The 20,271-nt window shown below is 41.4% G+C and overlaps 2 protein-coding genes across 3 annotated transcripts in view; one reads left to right on the forward strand and one right to left on the reverse strand.

The window, feature by feature from the left end:
• The window catches only part of vegfc (vascular endothelial growth factor c), a 96,974-nt gene extending 77,814 nt beyond the window's left edge, over window positions 1–19,160 (reverse strand). The window contains exon 1 of the mRNA XM_085163579.1: window positions 17,971–19,160. Coding sequence (XP_085019705.1) covers window positions 17,971–18,087 — 117 coding nt within the window. The 5' untranslated portion in view covers window positions 18,088–19,160. The remainder of the gene's footprint in view (window positions 1–17,970) is intronic.
• On the forward strand, window positions 2,390–9,619 carry LOC146517706 (uncharacterized). Of its 2 annotated transcripts, none has more exons than XR_014874654.1 (2): window positions 2,390–9,245; window positions 9,500–9,619. XR_014874654.1 is itself a non-coding variant. In XM_085163570.1 (2 exons), exon 2 carries the CDS (start codon window positions 3,151–3,153, stop codon window positions 8,926–8,928), a length of 5,778 nt encoding a protein of 1,925 aa, XP_085019696.1. In that variant the 5' UTR covers window positions 2,390–2,653; window positions 2,908–3,150; the 3' UTR covers window positions 8,929–9,619. The 2 variants fall into 2 exon arrangements, 1 of the variants encoding a protein (XP_085019696.1); XM_085163570.1 differs by having other exon boundaries at window positions 2,390–2,653; window positions 2,908–9,619.
• Window positions 19,161–20,271: the final 1,111 nt, after the last annotated feature.

The raw sequence follows: 20,271 nt of genomic DNA on the forward strand, positions 1-20,271 counted from the left end.
AAATCTATCCTTAGTCCTCTAAGATGAAGTAAGTGATGGACCAACATAAACCCACATACAGGATGATACTGAGACAGATTCAGTAAAAGAGTGAGGGAAATACACTGTTAATTCACCACATCTATGTCAGAATTTAGGGTCATTTACAGTTTCTATGTTACAGATCAGTGTAAACCATAAACTCATTTAAAAGATAACAGAAACAGCAATATTTGACTTGCTTTTTCATCCCTACTTCTATTCTCAATTTGTCAAGATTTCCTGGAGTGAAAATTAATACCAGAAACACAACTTGCACTGTTTCTGTTCAGTCAGATGGAAAATCTAGTGCTCAGCATGAACAAGTGTAGTAATATGAGCATGAGATGTTGTGTAATGACCTCTGCAGGAAACATACCCTAAACCCACTCCTGAGTAAGACCACTTTGTTATGTAAAAAACTGGCATGTTAACGCAACTTTAGACTTTGGTTGGAAAATTTAAATTTCAAAACCTCCACTCGTCAGTCTATTGGTGAAGAAAATAGCAGGATGTGCATTAGTGTTCATTTCAAGTTTTATACTTCTACCTAATTAACAGAAATGTTCACGTTTCATTATACAAACCAATTTTTAAACCATGTGTCAACTTTAATAACTCTTTTTCACTTACAGCAACCGATAAGTTCCCACTTATTACCTCTAGTATAGACATCAAACAATTGGTCAACTGTCCACACAGAAGGTCAAAAATACATAATTAAAGAAAATGTTTCTTGAGCACATGAGGAGACAGAAGATAAACATTATTAATTGAAGACATCAGATTTAAAAACAAGCGTTATTGTGATGTGGACTTTTCAAAGCTCCACCATGCCAACATTTGAGGTCTAAAGAGGCAAATACAGGCCAAGAAACGGAAAAATAAAGTTGTTCAAAGAGGAAAGATAAGAACAGCATAGAAAAATTTGACAGCATATGCCAAAAATGCTCTGGCAAACATGTGCAAACATGTGCCAGTAGCAAATGTAAGGCCAAATGCGGGGTGGTAGCTAAAATATGTTTTTTTGAATAAAACCAGACAGAATTCTCATTCTCAATCTCCTTTTTAGCTCAGCTCTACAGTGTTTCAGCATCTTTCAGCTCACTCCTTTTCACTCTTAACACAAACTAGAGATGGCACAATGCCACTTTTTTTATGTCCGATACCAATACCGATATCATAAATTTGGATATTTGCCAATACTGACATGAATCCGATATAGTGTATTTTTTAATCAATAAAACTGTTTTCTTTTTATATCTTGCTGCATTTTGTATAAGTTCATACTCAAGTTTAAAAAAAAAACAAAAAAGCAAACAAACACTAAAGCTATTCTGTTAAACCTGTATGCAAAAAATACACTGCACCCAAAATATTTCATAGTTTAGCAAGCAAGCTAGTTTGCATCTCTTTCGTCCACTTTTGTCTGTACGCAACGTTACTCTCCACCTCGCCTCTCTCTTGCACTGAACACAACTCCCCCTCCCCCATCGCTTCACTTGCAGGCAACGACAACTGGAGAAGTTGTCGTTGCCTGACAACGACAACGACAATGAAAGATGGACCAGACAAAGACTAATTCAAAATACCCCTATGAGTAGAACACTGACGGAACAGTTCACACTGCCAGGATAGAGTTACCAGGGCCTCACCCTGGAGCCAGGACAGGAGAGGGTGCCAAAGGGTAAGCGTGTGGTGCTGGTGGGCACAGCCCTAAAAAGATGGACACGGCAGCTATCAAAGAGGAGCTGGTTGGTAAAAAGAAACATTTGGAGGTTACTATTTAGTGCTGTTAGCGTTAATCTCGTTAAAATGACTTTAATGACTTTAATGCCATAATGCGGCGAATCGCCGTTAACGAGTTACCACGGATCGCCCTGTGCGTGGGGCTGGATGGCGTCACTCGAGGCTGTCAGTCACACAGTAGAACTTGGGAGCAGAGCAGCTGCGAAATCTGTTTTTGTTATTATGCTCAGCGTCTTTAGTTTACATTTTGACTGCACAATTGTGAGCTTTTTGTTATGCACAAAAACAACATTTTTTTCTTTTATTTATGGATCATTATTTTAATAAATGCTGATAATTTATTTCTGAATAATCTTTCATGTACATCTACACTGTATGTTACTACAGAGATGTGTGAGATCTGGGACATAGCTTTGATAAGAACTCTCTTTTTGTTCTTAATTTATGGCTTAAAAAAAAAAATCGAGATATATGTCGTATATCACCATCCAGCTAAAGAATATTGAGATATGAATTTTGGGCCATATCGCCCAGCCCTAATACGGAGCTAATAAACTTAAACCCTACACCTTCCTCCCTATTCTGGATTGCAGACTGCACAGGTGGTTCCCAAAGGAAAAAGTACTGTTCTGTTATCACTAAAAGTTGTAAAATGTTGTATCACTAAAATATCATTCTCAGTCACTTGTTATTTATTATGTGTTTACAGCGCCCTCTGTGGTTGCTCCAAGTAATGCGCTTTAGAAACGGCTTTATTTTGAAACAACTTTATTGAACAGGAAGTCGGCGCAAGAAAGGCAAAAAGAAGGGAAACATATCGGCACAGTTTATGGTGTCCTGTTGGAAAAAATACTGTTCAAATCTTCGGTTTATGGTTGTATCGCCGGTATGTACTTAAAGTATAAATTGCAACTTTGATTTTGTACAATATGTTCCCCGCTAATGCAGTATTTGGCTGTAAAGCTAGTCCTTTTGCTAAGCTAGTTACCCGCGATTTTGGAGGTCGTCTGGGATAGCATCAGTCGTAGTTTAAAAAGTTTACATAATTAGACATATGCTATGTATTAGCATTGTAGTATATAACTGTATATTATGCTGCACATATGTATGTCATGATTGTATTTTTTGTCTTGTTTTTAGTTTTACCCTTTTGAATATCAGTAAACCTGTTGACAACGCTCATCGGTCTTCAGAGTGGTGATATAAGAAAGGTGTTAACGCCCCTGCATCAGACATGCACCCATAACGGCACAGTAAAATGGCGGCATCCGCATGAACAAAGATAACGCAGTCATCGCACGCTAGAGTGAAGCTGACCACTACTACGCCTCGGAGCAACACGGCATACAGCAGTGAGCCAGCAGTCGTCTAGTCAACTCCAACATGTCCAGCAAGGCGTCATCCCTCAAGACCCGGTCCGAAGCTTCGTGTGCCTCCTCTACAGGTTCTGCAGCTGCCAAAGCCAGAGCAAAAGCTGAGGCAGCCAAAGCACGTCTCAGCTTCGCAGCTAAAGAAATGGATTTGAAGGTAGAAAAAGCACAAATAGAAGTAGCAAAAGCTAAAGTTGAGGCATCCATCGAATATTTACAGCATGAAAAAGATGTAGCCTCAGCCATTGCTGAAGCAGAGTCATTAGAAGCAGCTGCTGCCGCACAGACAGAAACACGCAGCAACATCTGTCCCTCAGTAACAGCAGAACGAACTAAACAATATGTCATTGGCCAATCTGCATTTGTGAGAAAAGAAAATGATGCTGCTCTTCAACAATCAAAAAATGAAAATGTAACGCAAAGTAAACCAGAGATCACCTGTGATCAGCCACCAAGCCCTAAAAAAGAAAATGACCCACAAAAAATTCCAATAGGTCTACCAGATGATCCTGACTGTTGCCAAAAAACTCCAGTCATCTCCCCTTCTCCTCATGCTAATAAAAATTACAGTACCAATTGGTCAAATCAGGTGTCAGCATCTAGCTTTCATGATGCTAGGCCTTTATACAAAGAGCCTAGAGAATCAAATGTGAGTGACTTCATCAGATACTTTGCTCGTCGTGAAATAGTGGCAACAGGGCTGCTCCATTTTAATGACAAGCCCCAAAACTTCAGAGCTTGGAAACGCTCATTTGAAAATGCTGTAAGTGGGTTAGATCTAACGGCAAGTGAAGAAATGGACTTGATGTTAAAATGGCTTGGCAAGGAATCGGCTGAACATGCAGAACAACTCAGAGCCATACACATCAACAACCCAGTCAATGGCCTCAACATGATATGGAACAGACTTGAACAATGTTACGGCTCAGCTGAAGTGATCGAGGATGCACTGTTTAAAAGAATTGATGCATTCCCAAAAATCTCATCCAAAGACTTTGCAAAACTGAGAAAATTTAGTGACCTGCTCATGGAAGTGCAGTGTGCTAAAGCTGAAGGAGACCTCCCTGGTCTTGCATTCCTAGATACAGCAAGAGGAGTAAATCCAATCATTCAAAAACTTCCCTTCTACCTGCAAGAAAGGTGGATTACGGTAGGAGCCAACTACAAACGCACAAAATGTGTCTCCTTCCCACCTTTTAGTGTTCTAGTAGACTTTGTTGCACAAGAAGCTGATGCTAGAAACGACCCCAGCTTTAACCTCACACCATCACCTGATGCACCCAGACCAGACAAACTATCTTGGAGGGCAAACAGACAAAAAGAGATTTCTGTGCACAAAACTGATGTCATCTCTCGCACTAGTTCAGACACACAGAGGTCCCCAAACAAAACTGTAGATGGTGAAAAGCTTTGTCCAATTCACAAGAAAGCCCATCCTCTCTCAGTGTGCAGAGCATTTCGCATGAAAACACTGTTAGATAGGAAAGCGTTCTTAAAAGAAAACAACTTTTGCTTCAGATGCTGTGCCTCATCTTCACACATAGCAAAGAACTGTAAAGCCAAGGTACAGTGTTCCGAGTGCAACGATGAGAAGCACTGCACGGCTCTCCACCCAGGACCAGCTCCCTGGCTAAAAGAAACTGAACCAGCAGCAGAGCATGGCGGGGAGCCTGACACCATTGAATCAGAGGAGATCACTTCTAAATGCACTCAGGTTTGTGGTGTGAATGAAGCAGGCTTTTCATGTTCTAAAATCTGTCTCGTTAATGTCTACCCAGCAGGCCACCCACATCAAGCAGTAAGGCTTTATGCCATCCATGATGAACAAAGTAACAGATCACTAGTACGTCCGGAGTTCTTTGAGTTGTTTAATGACTGCGGCCCTAGTTCCCCTTACTCGCTTAAGACATGTGCAGGTACCAAAGAGACAATGGGTAGAAGAGCTACAGGTTATGTAGTGGCAGCTTTAGATGGTTCAGTCCACATCCCACTGCCTAGCCTAATTGAGTGCAAAAATATCCCAAATGACAGAGACGAGATCCCCACACCCAGTGCAGCTAGACACCACAGCCATCTAAAGTCAGTGGCTCACCTCATTCCTGCCTTGGACTCTAACGCCCCCATACTAATGCTTCTTGGACGGGATGTCATTAGAGCTCACAAAGTCCGCAAACAGATAAGTGGCCCTAACAACGCACCCTATGCTCAAAAATTGGACCTAGGATGGGTCATAGTAGGAAACGTGTGTTTAGGTGACGTCCACAAAACTCCTGCAGTAAGGACTCTGTTCACAAATGCAACTGAAAGGGGACGTCCCACAGCGTTCGAGCCATGTCCTAATGTTTTCAACATAAAAGAGAAACATTGTGGGATACAAGTTCCACTCAACTTCAGCCCCCAGCTGGCAGACAGTGCTTGTGAACCTGATCATTTAGGATGTAATGTGTTCAAACAAACCAGAAACGACAACTACATCTCACCTTCCATCCAGGACAATGCCTTCTTAAAAATAATGGAGGAAGGACTAACAAAAGACACAGATAACAGTTGGACAGCTCCTTTACCATTTAAAAATGCACGCCAAAAGCTCCCTAACAACAGACCACAGGCCCTGAATCGCCTAATGTCTCTTCTTCGCACCTTTGAAAAGAAGAAAGAGATGAAGGAACATTTCATCACTTTCATGGACAAAATATTCCAAAACAAACATGCAGAGATCGCCCCTCCACTAAAAGAGGATGAGGAATGTTGGTATCTGCCACTATTCGGTGTCTACCATCCCCGTAAACCCATGCAGATCAGGGTCGTCTTCGACAGCAGCGCCAAGTATGAAGGCGTATCCCTGAATGACGTTCTGTTAACAGGACCAGATTTTAACAACTCATTGCTTGGGGTCCTAATACGCTTCAGAAAAGAAGCCGTTGCCTTCACAGCAGACATCGAACAGATGTTTTACTGTTTCAACGTGCGAGAGCAAGACAGGAACTACTTACACTTCTTGTGGTTCCGCGACAATGACATTTCCAAAGAAATTGTGGAGTATAGAATGACGGTCCACGTCTTTGGGAACAGCCCATCGCCAGCAGTGGCCATATATGGCCTGCACCAATCTGTCCAACGCGTCGAACCAGACTGCGATGCAGATGTGAAGCAGTTTGTCATGCGCGACTTCTACGTTGATGACGGACTCAAATCTCTACCTACTGTTGAAAAGGCCATATCTCTACTCCAAAGAACCCAAGATGCACTTGCAAACTCAAATTTAAGACTGCATAAAATAGCAGCAAACAGAAAGGAAGTACTAGAGGCATTCCCGACTCAAGATCATGCCAAAAACCTAAAAAACCTAGACTTTGAAGCTGATTCAGTGCCCATGCAGCGTAGCCTAGGTCTCCTCTGGGACTTAAGTAAAGACTGCTTCACCTTTGAAGTATCTGATGAGTCAAAGCCCTTTACTAGACGAGGTGTTCTATCAACAATAAACAGCCTCTATGATCCGCTGGGCTTTGTAGCACCAGTCACCATACAGGGAAAGTCAATTCTACGTGAACTTACAGCTGAAAATGGGGACTGGGATGCTCCACTGCCTCCCGAAATGGAAGAGTCCTGGACACAGTGGAAAGACTCACTCAAAGACCTGCCTAACATGACCATTCCCAGAGCATACACAGACATTTCCCCTTCAACAGCCGTGAAAAAAGAGTTGTGTGTTTTTTCAGACGCATCTACCAAAGCCATAGCTGCAGTGGCCTATTTAAAAGTGACAGATGCAGAAGGACACAGTCAAGTAGGCTTCGTAATGGGTAAGGCTAAGCTAGCACCACGCCCAGATCAGACTATTCCAAGATTAGAGCTTAGTGCTGCCGTTTTAGCGGTTGAGCTCGCAGATCTTATCTCAGATGAACTTGACTGTAAACTAGACCACACTACCTTCTACACAGACAGTAAAGTAGTCCTAGGTTACATTTACAACGAGTCTAGAAGATTTTATGTCTATGTCAGTAATCGTGTGACTAGAATCCGCAGATCTTCTCAGCCATGCCAGTGGCACTATGTAGCTAGCAGTCAGAACCCTGCAGATCACGCCACTCGTTCTGTTCCTGCATACCAGCTGCCGCTTAGTAACTGGCTCACTGGCCCTGACCTTTTGCATCAGATTCAGAGTTCTCTAAATGACTCCTACGACCTTGTAGAGCCCAGCATGGACTCAGAGGTAAGACCTCAGGTAACTGCACTCAAAACAACAGCCTCAACTAAAGAACTGGGCTTAGACAGATTCACCAAGTTTTCTACCTGGAAATCCCTCACACGTGCTCTTTCTAGACTAATACATGTCATCCACAACTTCAAATCACCACCAAGCAAAGCCAATCACTGTAATGGCTGGCATTACTGTGAAACGGGACTTACTGTGGATGAGTTAAACCAAGCTCAGAACCTTGTCATTCGAGCAGTACAGCAGGACGTGTACGCTGAAGAAATCAAGTGTGTGCAAAAACATGAAAGACTACCCAAAACCAGTCCTCTCAAAACCTTAGACCCCTATCTGGACAAAGAAGGACTCCTTAGAGTAGGTGGTCGCATCAGAGACTCAACCATTAGCCAAGGTGAGAAAAACCCTCTCATAGTTCCTGGCCACCACCATGTTGCAGCGCTTCTCATAAAGCACTACCACGAGCAGACACAGCATCAGGGTCGCCTTTTCACAGAAGGAGCCGTTCGCTCTGCAGGATGGTGGATAGTGGGCGGTAAAAGAAAAGTGAGCACAATCATCCATCATTGTGTTACCTGCAAAAGACTTCGTGCCCCTTTGAGCACACAGAAAATGTCAAACCTCCCTCCAGACCGTCTCGCAACAGATCCCCCGTTCACGAATGTGGGCTTAGATGTGTTTGGTCCGTGGTTTGTGTCTTCACGACGTACAAGAGGAAGCGTCAATCAGAATAAAAGGTGGGCTGTCATATTCACTTGTTTGAGTATTAGAGCAGTTCACATTGAAGTGGTAGAGTCACTTGATACCTCTAGCTTCATTAATGCATTCCGACGATTTCTGGCCGTGAGGGGACCAGTGAAAACCGTTCGCTCTGATCGAGGCACCAATTTTGTAAGTGCATGTAAAGAACTGAAAATCCCTTCAAACTTGGACAACACAGCTGTGCACACCTTCTTAAAAGAACATGGATGTAAATGGACTTTTAACCCACCTCATGCCTCCCATTTCGGCGGAGCATGGGAGAGAATGATAGGTTTAGCACGGAGAATATTGGACTCTATGTTTTTTCAGCTTAAGACCACTAAACTCACTCATGAGGTTCTCGTCACCTTCATGGCAGAGGTGGCCGCTATCATAAACTCTAGACCCCTTGTCCCGGTTTCATCAGACCCAAGTGACCCCTTCATCTTGACTCCAGCTATTCTCCTGACTCAAAAGGTAGCACCCCTTCAGGCTCCAGCTGAAAAATTCACAGCATCAGACCTCTACAAACATCAGTGGCGCCAGGTTCAGCACCTGTCGAACATCTTCTGGGACAAATGGAGAAAAGAGTTTCTCCCTACCCTCCAGCCACGCCGCAAATGGCAGTCTAGCCAGCCTAACGTGAGCTTAGGAAGTGTTGTGGTACTCAAAGACAGTCAAGTGCCAAGAAATGAATGGCCTCTTGGTCTCATAACTAAGGTGTTCCCAAGTAAAGATGGTAAAATACGTACCATTGAAATTAAGGTAGCTAAATCAGATGGTACAAAGGTGTTAACCAGACCTATCTCAGAGATTGTACCTTTGGTGCCTTCTTAACATGTTGTTTTCCCCAATATTTAATTGTGGCGTTTATTCACGCCAGGCGGGGAGTGTTCTGTTATCACTAAAAGTTGTAAAATGTTGTATCACTAAAATATCATTCTCAGTCACTTGTTATTTATTATGTGTTTACAGCGCCCTCTGTGGTTGCTCCAAGTAATGCGCTTTAGAAACGGCTTTATTTTGAAACAACTTTATTGAACAGGAAGTCGGCGCAAGAAAGGCAAAAAGAAGGGAAACATATCGGCACACAGTTTATGGTGTCCTGTTGGAAAAAATACTGTTCAAATCTTCGGTTTATGGTTGTATCGCCGGTATGTACTTAAAGTATAAATTGCAACTTTGATTTTGTACAATATGTTCCCCGCTAATGCAGTATTTGGCTGTAAAGCTAGTCCTTTTGCTAAGCTAGTTACCCGCGATTTTGGAGGTCGTCTGGGATAGCATCAGTCGTAGTTTAAAAAGTTTACATAATTAGACATATGCTATGTAGTAGCATTGTAGTATATAACTGTATATTATGCTGCACATATGTATGTCATGATTGTATTTTTTGTCTTGTTTTTAGTTTTACCCTTTTGAATATCAGTAAACCTGTTGACAACGCTCATCGGTCTTCAGAGTGGTGATATAAGAAAGGTGTTAACGCCCCTGCATCAGACATGCACCCATAACGGCACAAGTACTATAGCTGACTAGGGTATATTAGACTTAATAGTTACTATATACAGTAATGGACACACATTTTACATCAGATTAAAACTTTGGGTGTAAGATTCAGATAATTATTTATTAAAAGCTGGACATTTTAAATGAGAATAAGAAAATAAAGTATTTCTTTGTGCCTTAGTTTCATGATTGAAGTAGCAAAAGGAGAGGGAGGGAGAGAGAAGAGGCAGTCGCTCCATATATCAGTTGTTAAGCTTAACGCTGGAATGCTTTACAAACATTCGGAGATGAACTTACACACTTGCTTTACTTCTCTCTGGGAAAACTTTCTCTGAGATGAAATGCCAGTTTGGTAGCGAGGCTCCAAAATGCTCAAATAGACAGGTCTCGCACGCCACAGCCACTTTATCACGTGACGCATACTGCTCCGACGTGCTTATGAGCTGAGTTACACCATGTTGCAAGTTTTCTGAGGTGCTTTTGTGATATTTAATGGATCGGATTAATTTTTTTATTCCTCTCCTATATCCGATCCAGTAATTTAGGTCAGTATCGGACAGATACCAATACGTAATATCGGATCGGTCCATCTCTAACACAAACATATGACTTTGACACCCACAATGCCATTGTCTGGGCTCATCCTGTGGTTACTTTTTCAATATTTAACAAAAAAATCTTTTTATTTATTGATATATTAGCCAAACTTGTCAGCATTTATAGTGGCAGTATGAATAGCCATTCATGTAAACTTACAACTGCATTACTACAACGTCTATGAAAACACTGATCTTTCCAACTTCAAGAGTTATGCACAATCTGTGGCCCTGCTCATAATAGTCAGCTCTTCGATGAGGACTGACTTGTACCTTAGCAATGCTGCCAAACCAGCGGTCTTTCACCTTCTTTCAAAACACAGAAATAAAGGAGAGGATCTTCAGACACCCACCAGATTTAGATTTAATGTGAATTCAAAAGAGGCAAAAGCACGAGTGTGCCCACATGTCAAAGCCTTTTCAGTTACAATGATTTGAATTACAAATCTCTTCACAAATTCAGCTCAACTTCTGACGACGTGATTAATTGTACATATGAATACAAAGCATTTTACTGTATCTTAAAAATCTCTGCATCTTAGTTTGGCTCTGATTTTTTGCTTACCTGTATTATTAAATCTTCACTGGAAGTTAACCTGTGGCTCTGACTGTCACACATGTCTGGGGTTGTCCCGTATTGTTGCTATAACAATGATATCACAATGACACTTAAAATAGTTTATCAGTGTTATCGTGGACAATATGCTATAGCACAGCTCTAGCCTCTACCAGGCAGAGCAGCAACTATTATAAGATGTTGGAACAGAGGTGGCAACTGACTGAAACTCTGTCTGATTTACGGTAACAATACCTAAACCTCAAGACAATCGAAGAGCTTTTGCCAGTTCCTCTGGTAGGATCCACTGAGTCTTTGAATGTGCCACTGTCTACTTGAGTGGTTAAAGTTGTAACAGTCTCTGGCCTGCCTCCTCTTATCAGAGGGCCTTTGAAGTCCACTGTGGCAGGGGTGGAGCAGTGGGTTCAGGGTGTGGTGTCAGGGGAGGCTAATACACATAGTTGACCTTTGTCATCTGATCACATCTCCCCATTTGAGCATCTGCAACAGGTTTCCAGCTGTCTTCTCAGCTGCTGCAGAAACTGTTCAAAAAACAAACCCATGTGTGCATGGGTAATTTATTGACACATTGGTGCCAAAACCCAAGCTGCACAGGGCTCGCAAAATTTCAAAATCCCTGGTAGCCCTTCGGGCAGGAACTCTTCAGTTTTTGGTAGCCCAAAATAAATTTAAGTAGCCCGAATAAAAAAGAGAGCAATTTTTTGATTGATGTTTTGTTTCCTGTTTTGTTTCGTTTACAATATTATACATTAAAGTATAATATTGTAACGGAAACAAAACATTAATCAAAAAATTGTTGAAACACAAATTACAACATTGTATAAAAATTACAATCATCAACTCAAATACTTGGTTCTAATTGAACAGACACTTCTATGAACTTGTAAGAACTGTGTAGGACATGAATCAGTCTGTGTCAGATCCTGAATTTGAAATTTCCACTGAATGTGCGCATTCGCTGTCAAAATAAAAGACGCGCACCAGATAAGAAGTTGCAACGTGCGTTTGCGTCCATATAAAAGGCACTGTTGTTGTCCGCTAGAGTGGGATTTTCACGGCACATTCTGCACCACATCTCTGTGCGTTCATCATTTGTTTGAAGCCAGCTCACCTCCTGCGACCACTTTTCCGAGAATACGCGCTTCTTTTGTGGTTCGGACTCCTTCTGACATTTCTTTGGAGGTGGAGGAACACCAAAGTAATTGCTTAAAGGAGCTTCTTCGACATCTTTAAGAGTTCTAAACAAATGTCTGTCCTCCTCCTGAAAATCTTATGTACGCAAACACGCGTTGCAGCTTCATATCTTGTGCGCGTTTTCTATTTTGACAGCGAATACGCACCTGCGGACCACTTATGTGCACCCCTGGTTGTTTAGCTCGTCATATTGCAGCCACAGAAATTCTTTTGTCCATGAAACCATAAAGCTGCACTTTCTTTTTGCCTTATAGTCTGATTTGTCATAACTTTTCCGTTTTGTGGTAAGCTTTTCTTTTGCTGTCACTTCTTCACCCTGACCTGTCTTATTTGGCTCAGCAGAACTAAAATATATATCCTGCTGCTTTTACAACCGCACTCACATAACGCTCAGCGATTCTCTGCGCGATCAACCTCTCACATGTTTAAGCTGCGGGAGATTTCACTTGTCATGTTTGCATAGTAAGCTAATGATTGATAAGATGATGTCAGAGGAATTGGTGGATATTATCATCACTCACCAATCAGTGCTGTCGCTCTCTATACACAGTTCGCGCGATTGCAAAGTGAAAGCAAAAAACAAGCACAAATTCTGGCTCACCGATGCCAATGACATAATTACCCAGCTACATTTCCGAAAGAATGCAAAAGCATTGATATATATTTTTCCTTCCTGTGATAGCCCGATGGGCAGGGTAGAAATAGATTTTGGTAGCCCGACTGGAAAAATCGCTAGCCCCGGGACATCGGGCTAGCGATTTTGCGAGCCCTGCTGCAGTGTGGCAGACCTGCAATCAGCCAGCTGAGGCGCTGGCCCAGATGGTGGCCGAGCTGACATGCAGCAGGAGCAGGCTGCAGTGGTTTGCCACCAGTTTGAACAGCTGCAGGAGTATGAGCCCTGAACAAAGGTGTTGGACAGTCTGGTTGCTTAGGCTGGTCGCTGGCGCCACTGCAGTTCACACCGGGCCCACCAGTATGCCTCAGCGGAAGGAGATGACCTCCAAAAAATGAAAGTCAACACGTTCTGGACCTAATCACCGCCTCACTGACCAGTCAGAAAAATAATTGACAGATTAGTTGACTACCAAGATAATCTTTAATTGCAGCCTTGCTTAATATAAAAGCAACTGAATGCCTTCTAGCCAGAACCACACGGTGAGAGTAGTTCCACTCAAAGTCTCAGTAAAAACTAATTTCAATGTGCTAACATTTAGCACGCTGTAAATTAATGCCCAGTATGCTGCCAGTAACAACAAATTTGGCCTTTAATGTGTTTGTTAAAAGTCCCTGGCACATGCAGTATTTCCATTTGTGGTAAAAAAAAAAACCCAAAACAAACGTTCATCTGTTACTCCAGGAGTGGGGTTGTGTAATCCCATGTGTAATGTGTTATTATTACCCTGCAACACTATTTATATTCTGAAATTATTTTTGTGATCAGTAGGTTGATAGGGTTTAACTTAAAATATATATATAAATATAATATATTATATTATAATTACAAAAAAAATAAAGTTAAAATCTTGTGGGCCAATGAAAACGTGGAGGAGAGGTAAAAACAAAGAGGAGCTAACAGGAAACTGGTAAAGATAAATGTCAACAAGATTCACTGGAGAGGCTGACTGGGAATCCTTCCTTCAAGACCAAGCCAAATGTAGTAAGTCAAATGAATCAGGGAAGGATGATACACAAGTGTGCATTATAATGTCTCACACACACACACACACACACACGCACATTCCTTGCAAGGAGTTAAACATGTTTTTTCTGCTAGATCACATCTTAGAACACGTGTCAAACTTAAGGCCCGCCAGCAAAATGTGGCCCGTCATGTCATTTTATGTGGCCCATAAGAGCATGTGCATGATTGTCTTAAAATAAGTTTACTATATGGTGTTTAAAAGCGCACACTGACTATAAACTACATCTCCCAAAATGCATTTGGATTGTTTGAATCCCAATGCCCCCGGTAGCAGGGGAGAACTTCTAGTTTGACGTGATATACCGCCAGATCTGATTTTTAAATACAGATGTGTATGGTATCCACAGAAACATCAGAATCTCAGCTAAAAGCTCATAAAGCCATGTCAACGACCACTAAAGAGCAGGTAAACAGATTCTGCAAAAAGATCTTACTTTGGCTGCCTTGCTGCCACCACGCTGCCACCTTCACAGCTCTACCTCTCAGGAAAGTTTATGTTTTTCACTTTCTACAACAGAAATCTGTTTGTTTTATGACTACAGCTAAAAAAGAACAATATCAACAAAAAAATTGACAGTTTGAGCAATGACCTAGCAGAAGTTTAAGAGCTTTTTCTTTAACATGTAGAAAAACAGTTAAATAGGCCATTTGTTTACACTCACATAAGAGGAGTTTCACTTGTCTGGTCTGCTTAAGATCAAAGTGGGCTGTATGTGGCCCACAGTGTAAAATGAGTTTGACACCCCGGTCTTAGAAGAAAAGATACCTAGTAGGGAGCGCTCCAATAGAGGCTCCAATATTCATTACGCTTCACAGCTTAATATATAAATCCCATGGATGAGCTCCAAAGCAATGTGTAAAACTGTAGGAAACAACAGCAGTCCTTCTTCTGTAGGCTCAGTGGGCACTGCAAAGTTGCACGTGAACATGAACTAGTTCTCCATCTGGTGAAGGTTCAACTTAAAGTAACCCATGGCAAGTTTCCAGAAAATAATAAGAAATAGCAGTGCCAGCTGCAGTCCAGCACTGTGGAGTTGGAGTTTGCCTCACTGACAACAGCTGAATGACTTTAAGGACTGCCACCCGAGCAGCATTGTCAGCCTCAAGGAAACAGAAGAAAGGAAGAGCTTGGGGTAATTTACTTGGACAACATTGCTCAGTTAAAGTCTGAACAATCAAAAATCTGATTATCTTAAATGATTATGTTAAATTTGGTGCTTAGCAGCAACTAGCAAGGGAAAGAAAACGCTAGAAGCCAGTGTGTCTTGAAAAGGTTGACAGCAGGGATGACTTGGTGAAACTTCTCAGAGTAACAGCCAGAGCTACAAGAGAAACTCATCATTACAGTTAACAATACCCTGAGATCACATGACTTCATGCCACTGCTCAGCATTTATCTCTGCCACCTCACCCTCATCAGACACAGTGAAAGGCCCCCCACCCAGACCCACACACACAAACACCCTTGACCCCTGTGACACCTGCCTCCATTGGGTCTTTTCTGTGGCTAATTTGAAAATACCTCTTCCTAATCCCTACTGCTACCCACCCCTGCTGCCCTGAAAAATTTTCCCTTCCTCTCCTCCAGTTCCTCTGTTCATTCAGTTCAATCTGTGTTGCTGGCAGCTTTTTGGTGGCGTATTAGTCCAACTATTGCTGTAACACTCAACAGGTATGTATGTATGATCAAGGGCGATCGTGGCTCAAGAGTTGGGAGTTCGTCTTGTAATCGGAAGGTTGCCGGTTCGAGCCCCGGCTCGGACAGTTTTGGTCGTTGTGTCCTTGGACAAGACACTTCACTTGCCGCCTACTGGTGATGGTCAGAGGGGCCGATGGCGCGATATGGCAGCCTCGCTTCTGTCAGTCTGCCCCAGGGTAGCTGTGGCTACAACTGCAGCTGCGTAACTCCAGTGTGTGAATGTGAGAGTGAATGAATAGTGGAATTGTAAAAGCGCTTTGAGGATTTTGAAAAGCGCTATATAAATGCAATCCATTATTATTGTTATAATAGCAATTTAACAAAAGCCAGTTAAGATCCTCTATGTAAAAAAAAAAAAAATAAATGCTGGTTTATGAACCAATGCATGAAATCAGCGTTTCTGTGTTCCTTGACCTCTCAGATCCAGACGCTTGGCAGAAAAAGACTAAATCAAACTGAGGAGCCAGGCTTCTCATTCTGATCATTATTACTAACACCTTTTGTTTTCTCTTGTCTTTATCTAAAGACTGAAACTTGGAATGAAAACAGAGATAACTGAGAAAATAAAAAAATTGATACTTTTACTGTTTGTCAGGATTTTGTGGAACTGAAAAACATTTGGAAGAATGTACACCAGTAGCAAATGAAAGACATCCAGGCTTTTATCTGCTAATGGACCCTACTCATCCCAGGATGTAATTAAGTGTTTTTTTATTAGCCCTGCCTGTCTAACTGTCTGACTACCAATTTTAAAACTAAGAACCTGTTCCATGATAACCAATGGTACTGAGATGAGGGGAAAAAAAGTGTTGAATCAAGATGGAATGAACTATATACACTGATCACGCACATTATGACCACCTGCCTAATACTGTGTTGGTCCCCGTTTTGCTGGCTAAATCTCTCTGAACCATTAAGGTATGGACTCCGCAAGACGTCTGAAGGGGTGGTACCTGGGACCAAGATGTTAGCAACAGATCATTGAACTCCTGTCAGGTGGGGCCCCCGTTGATCGGACTTGTTTCTCCAGCACATCCCACAGATGCTCGATTAAATGTCTATGGGATCCAATCGATATCTGTGGAATCTGGGGAGTTTTTGGTTTGTGGCAGGACACGCTATCCTGATGAAAGAGGCCATAGCCATCGGAAAATACTATTTTCATGAAAGGGTGTCCATGGTGTGGAACAATGCTTAGGTAGGTGGTACATTTCAAAGTAACAGCCAAAAAACCCAAGATTTCTCAGCTGAACGTAGCCCAAAACATCACACTGCCTCCACTGTTGCTTTCGGTTGTGGACAGAGGTCAGCATGGGACCGGTCTGCCACTGTGCGGTCCCATACGCAACAAACTACAATGCACTGGGTATTCTGGCACCTTTCTACCAGAACCAGCATTAAGTTTGTCAAATCAATTGGACTGACCCACACAAGCCAGCCTTCACCCCCACATGAAATCAATGAGCCTTGGGCCTATGTCCCTGTCGCTGGTTCACTACTGTTTGCCACTGTCCCTTCCTGTTAATATAGCCCACCCACAAATAGATGAAGAGATCATTTGTGTTTCAAAAAAACTTGAATATTCTTGTCCATTCAGTTACTTGTGCAAATAAATTCTCTGCAATATGCAAAGACTTCAAATTGATTTAAAAATAAAAGTGAACTTTTAGGCTAAACAAACAATATCCCACATACCGTAGAGAAGAAGCTACTTTTGGCTGCTCACAAGGGGTCACCAGAGTGGGTTGCTCCCTGAGTTTGGGATTTGGCAGAAGTTTATGTTGGATATAGATAGTTGTCAACAGAAAAACAGCTGTACCAGCGTGAACAGCTGGGATAGTTAGTATTGGTGTTAACTCTTATGATGAGCAGTTATTCCCTTTAAGAGACCAGTAAATAAAGTTACATGTGAGACTTACATTATTGACTCCTCTAAGCTTTCACTTAATATTCTAGGTCTCTTAAATAGTAATACTAAACTAGTCAAAGTCTGAATGGCAGCAAATCATAAACTTGCTTTTCTCCTGATTTTTGGTCCCAGAATCTTTAAGAAAACAGGAGCAAGAGAAGACAGAGAGAGATCACCAGTCCATCTTTCATCCATACTAACTTTCAGTTGGACAACAGCGGGATTATTTCATAGTCTTTGGAAGTCCACTCCCACCCTCGCTTAAAACACAGTTAAAGAATGCAACAACAAGGTTTTCTTTCTATATTTACTCTCGATTTTACTTTTTAGATATTGCTGTATTGTTCAGATACACATCTTCATGCATGAGTGACACATGTGTAGAGTTCTGTCTATTCTAAACTAACAAAATGTCAGTGAAGACAACTGTCTGCATTCTTAAGCAACAGGAACCAGAGTCACATAGGGAACCCTGCACCTCATTCCTGATCCCTTCATGAACGCAAAATGAATGAGATATTCAGCTGATCACATGTTAATCCCTAAATATCCACAGCGTGAACAAAGTTGATAATATACTGTGATTCAGTGGGAACGCCACCTCTGAGTCACTGGACGTCCTCAGTGACTGCATCAGCTGAAACTTTACTGTAGGCAGAGACGTGCGCTCCTCTCAAACAGCTTCACACTCACCGGCTCATCCAGCTGCTCCTGCTCGTAGTATTCATAATAGTCGTTGTGACTCAATGCGCTGCCGAGCGTGGTGTTGAGAAGGTATGCCAGTAAAAGAGAAAATCCTCGTAAGTGCATGTTTATATGAGCAACTCCTGAAGTGTTTATGATCCGAGAATCATAAAAAATGTGGAATTTAAAAAAAAAGAAAGCTCCCCAGTATCTGCGCTCCCCTCTTTCTGTCGCTGAAAACACACGCTCGCTCTCTCTCGCTCTCCTTTGTCTTCTTGGCAAGGTCCAGTACTTTCTCCTTGGAGGGCCTGTGTGTGTGTGTGTGTGTGTGTGTGTGTGTGTGTGTGTGTGTGTGTGTGTGTGTGTGTGTGTGTGTGTGTGAACCCCGCTGTGGATGAAAGCCCGGTCACATGGAAACTGATAAATCCGGAGGGTCAACAGAGGCTGTCCCGGCAATTAAGAACGCCAAGGCGCACAATTACAGGAAAATAGGCTGCCTTCAAAATAAGAGCATACAAGTAACGACGTCTCTGGAAAAACAGCTCAGAGGATGGCAACAGTAATTGATCATTTCTACTGACCTCTGTCACCAGGTGACAGAAACTGCATCAACAGTTTGTTTTTGTTTGGTTTTTAGTTCTTTTGTAGAATGCTATATAATACAAATAAGTTACATGTGTAGAATAGAACGGAAGAACGGAAGAACAGCCCTTTATTGTAATACGTAAGACAAAATTATGGACATAGTCACAGCTGAAACTCTTACTCCAAAAATAAAACATTAGCATATTCATTCTTTCATGGTTGTTGTGGTTCTATCACGGTTAAACTCAATCATGATTTGATGGGAAAAAAGTTGTTTTGAAAGCTTTTGATAACTAATTTAGTCTCAAGATTTGACAATATTTACTATAATTTAACCCTTTAAAGCCGGTCAGAGCAGCACGCTGTGTTTTGCATAACTATTTTTAAATCCTGGTAGCTCTGCAACCACATAAGCTAGCACAATGATTTTTTTTGCATATGAAACCAGAGGAGTTGTACTTACATCTTATGCCATCAGCTTGTCCTCGGTCACAATTTCCTTCCACATATAACTTTGCAAAAACTGCATAAAAAGCACTTGCAGCAACAAAAACATAATATTCCAGAAACAGGCTTTGCCGATCCGATCAGCTGTTTGTAACACTTCCTAGTCCATCAGCTCGAACTATCGCGTGTCCGACATGACCTGCCCGAAACCGGAAGTGACGTCATTATGCGGAAATGTAGTTTTTTACTATCAGGGCCTCATGAGCCTATACTGGTGTTTTTAAAAGTTATGTTTGACTTTATGACTTTCTGTGTCGTTTCTGGGATGCTTAGGACTCATATTGCACTGCTGGAAATAGTTTATTTTGATGCATATGCTGAGTTTTTTTGCAAATTTGCAGTATAATATGTATTTTCGTTTTTCCTGCAGTATATAAAAATTGGTGTATTTCAGAAATAAAACTATGAAGACACTCAAAATAAATTTCCTGTTGTGGGAAACTATTTTGTGCAACTTTTTTGTATTTACAGTTTTGAGGGATACGCCTCTTAAATTTCTCTAACTAGAAATATATGTTAAAAAAACAAAAACAATTTTAAATTTTTTTGTAGTTTATTGCACTTTTTTGCAATTTAGGTAGTTACTATGGACTTAATGCATACATATTATTAAGATTTGGGCTATAATGGTTGTATTGATGTATATCAACTTGAAATGCTCCCAAAAGCATGTAAAAATATAATATAAGCTCTGGCGGACTTGGTTCTATGGTAGGTCTTAAAGGGTTAAGCATGGGTTTCTGCAGTAATGCAGTATTTTGCAGTTGTTCGTGGGAAAATCAAAATGACACCAAAAAAGTAAGATGCATTTATGGTAATTTCACTGCATTCAATAACAGTGAGATAGCACAGGTTTGAATATATTTTACAAGTTGGGTTTTGAATAACCTAACTTCAGGTATCAATCAGGTATGTGGTCAACACAAAGTAGGAATGTTTCTATGGTATGTTTCTATCCCCAGTGGGGATATAAATAATTTAGCACAGGCAGGGATCTAATTTTTTAATGTTTCATTTTCAGGGCTATTCATTTTTAATGCTCTTAACTTGTACTTTCTGCCTTGACCAAAAAATTTCCCACATCTAGGAGTTAATAAAGGTTTATCTTATCTCTTATTAACCATTTTGCCCTTAAATTGAAAGAAAACAAAGGAAAAATATCTGCCATAACTTATTAATGCTACAACACATTTTGATGAGGAACTGAAACTGAAGGTC

The sequence above is a fragment of the Neolamprologus multifasciatus genome, chromosome 6 (genome assembly GCF_963576455.1).
Source record: "Neolamprologus multifasciatus chromosome 6, fNeoMul1.2, whole genome shotgun sequence".
Lineage (NCBI taxonomy): Eukaryota > Metazoa > Chordata > Actinopteri > Cichliformes > Cichlidae > Neolamprologus > Neolamprologus multifasciatus.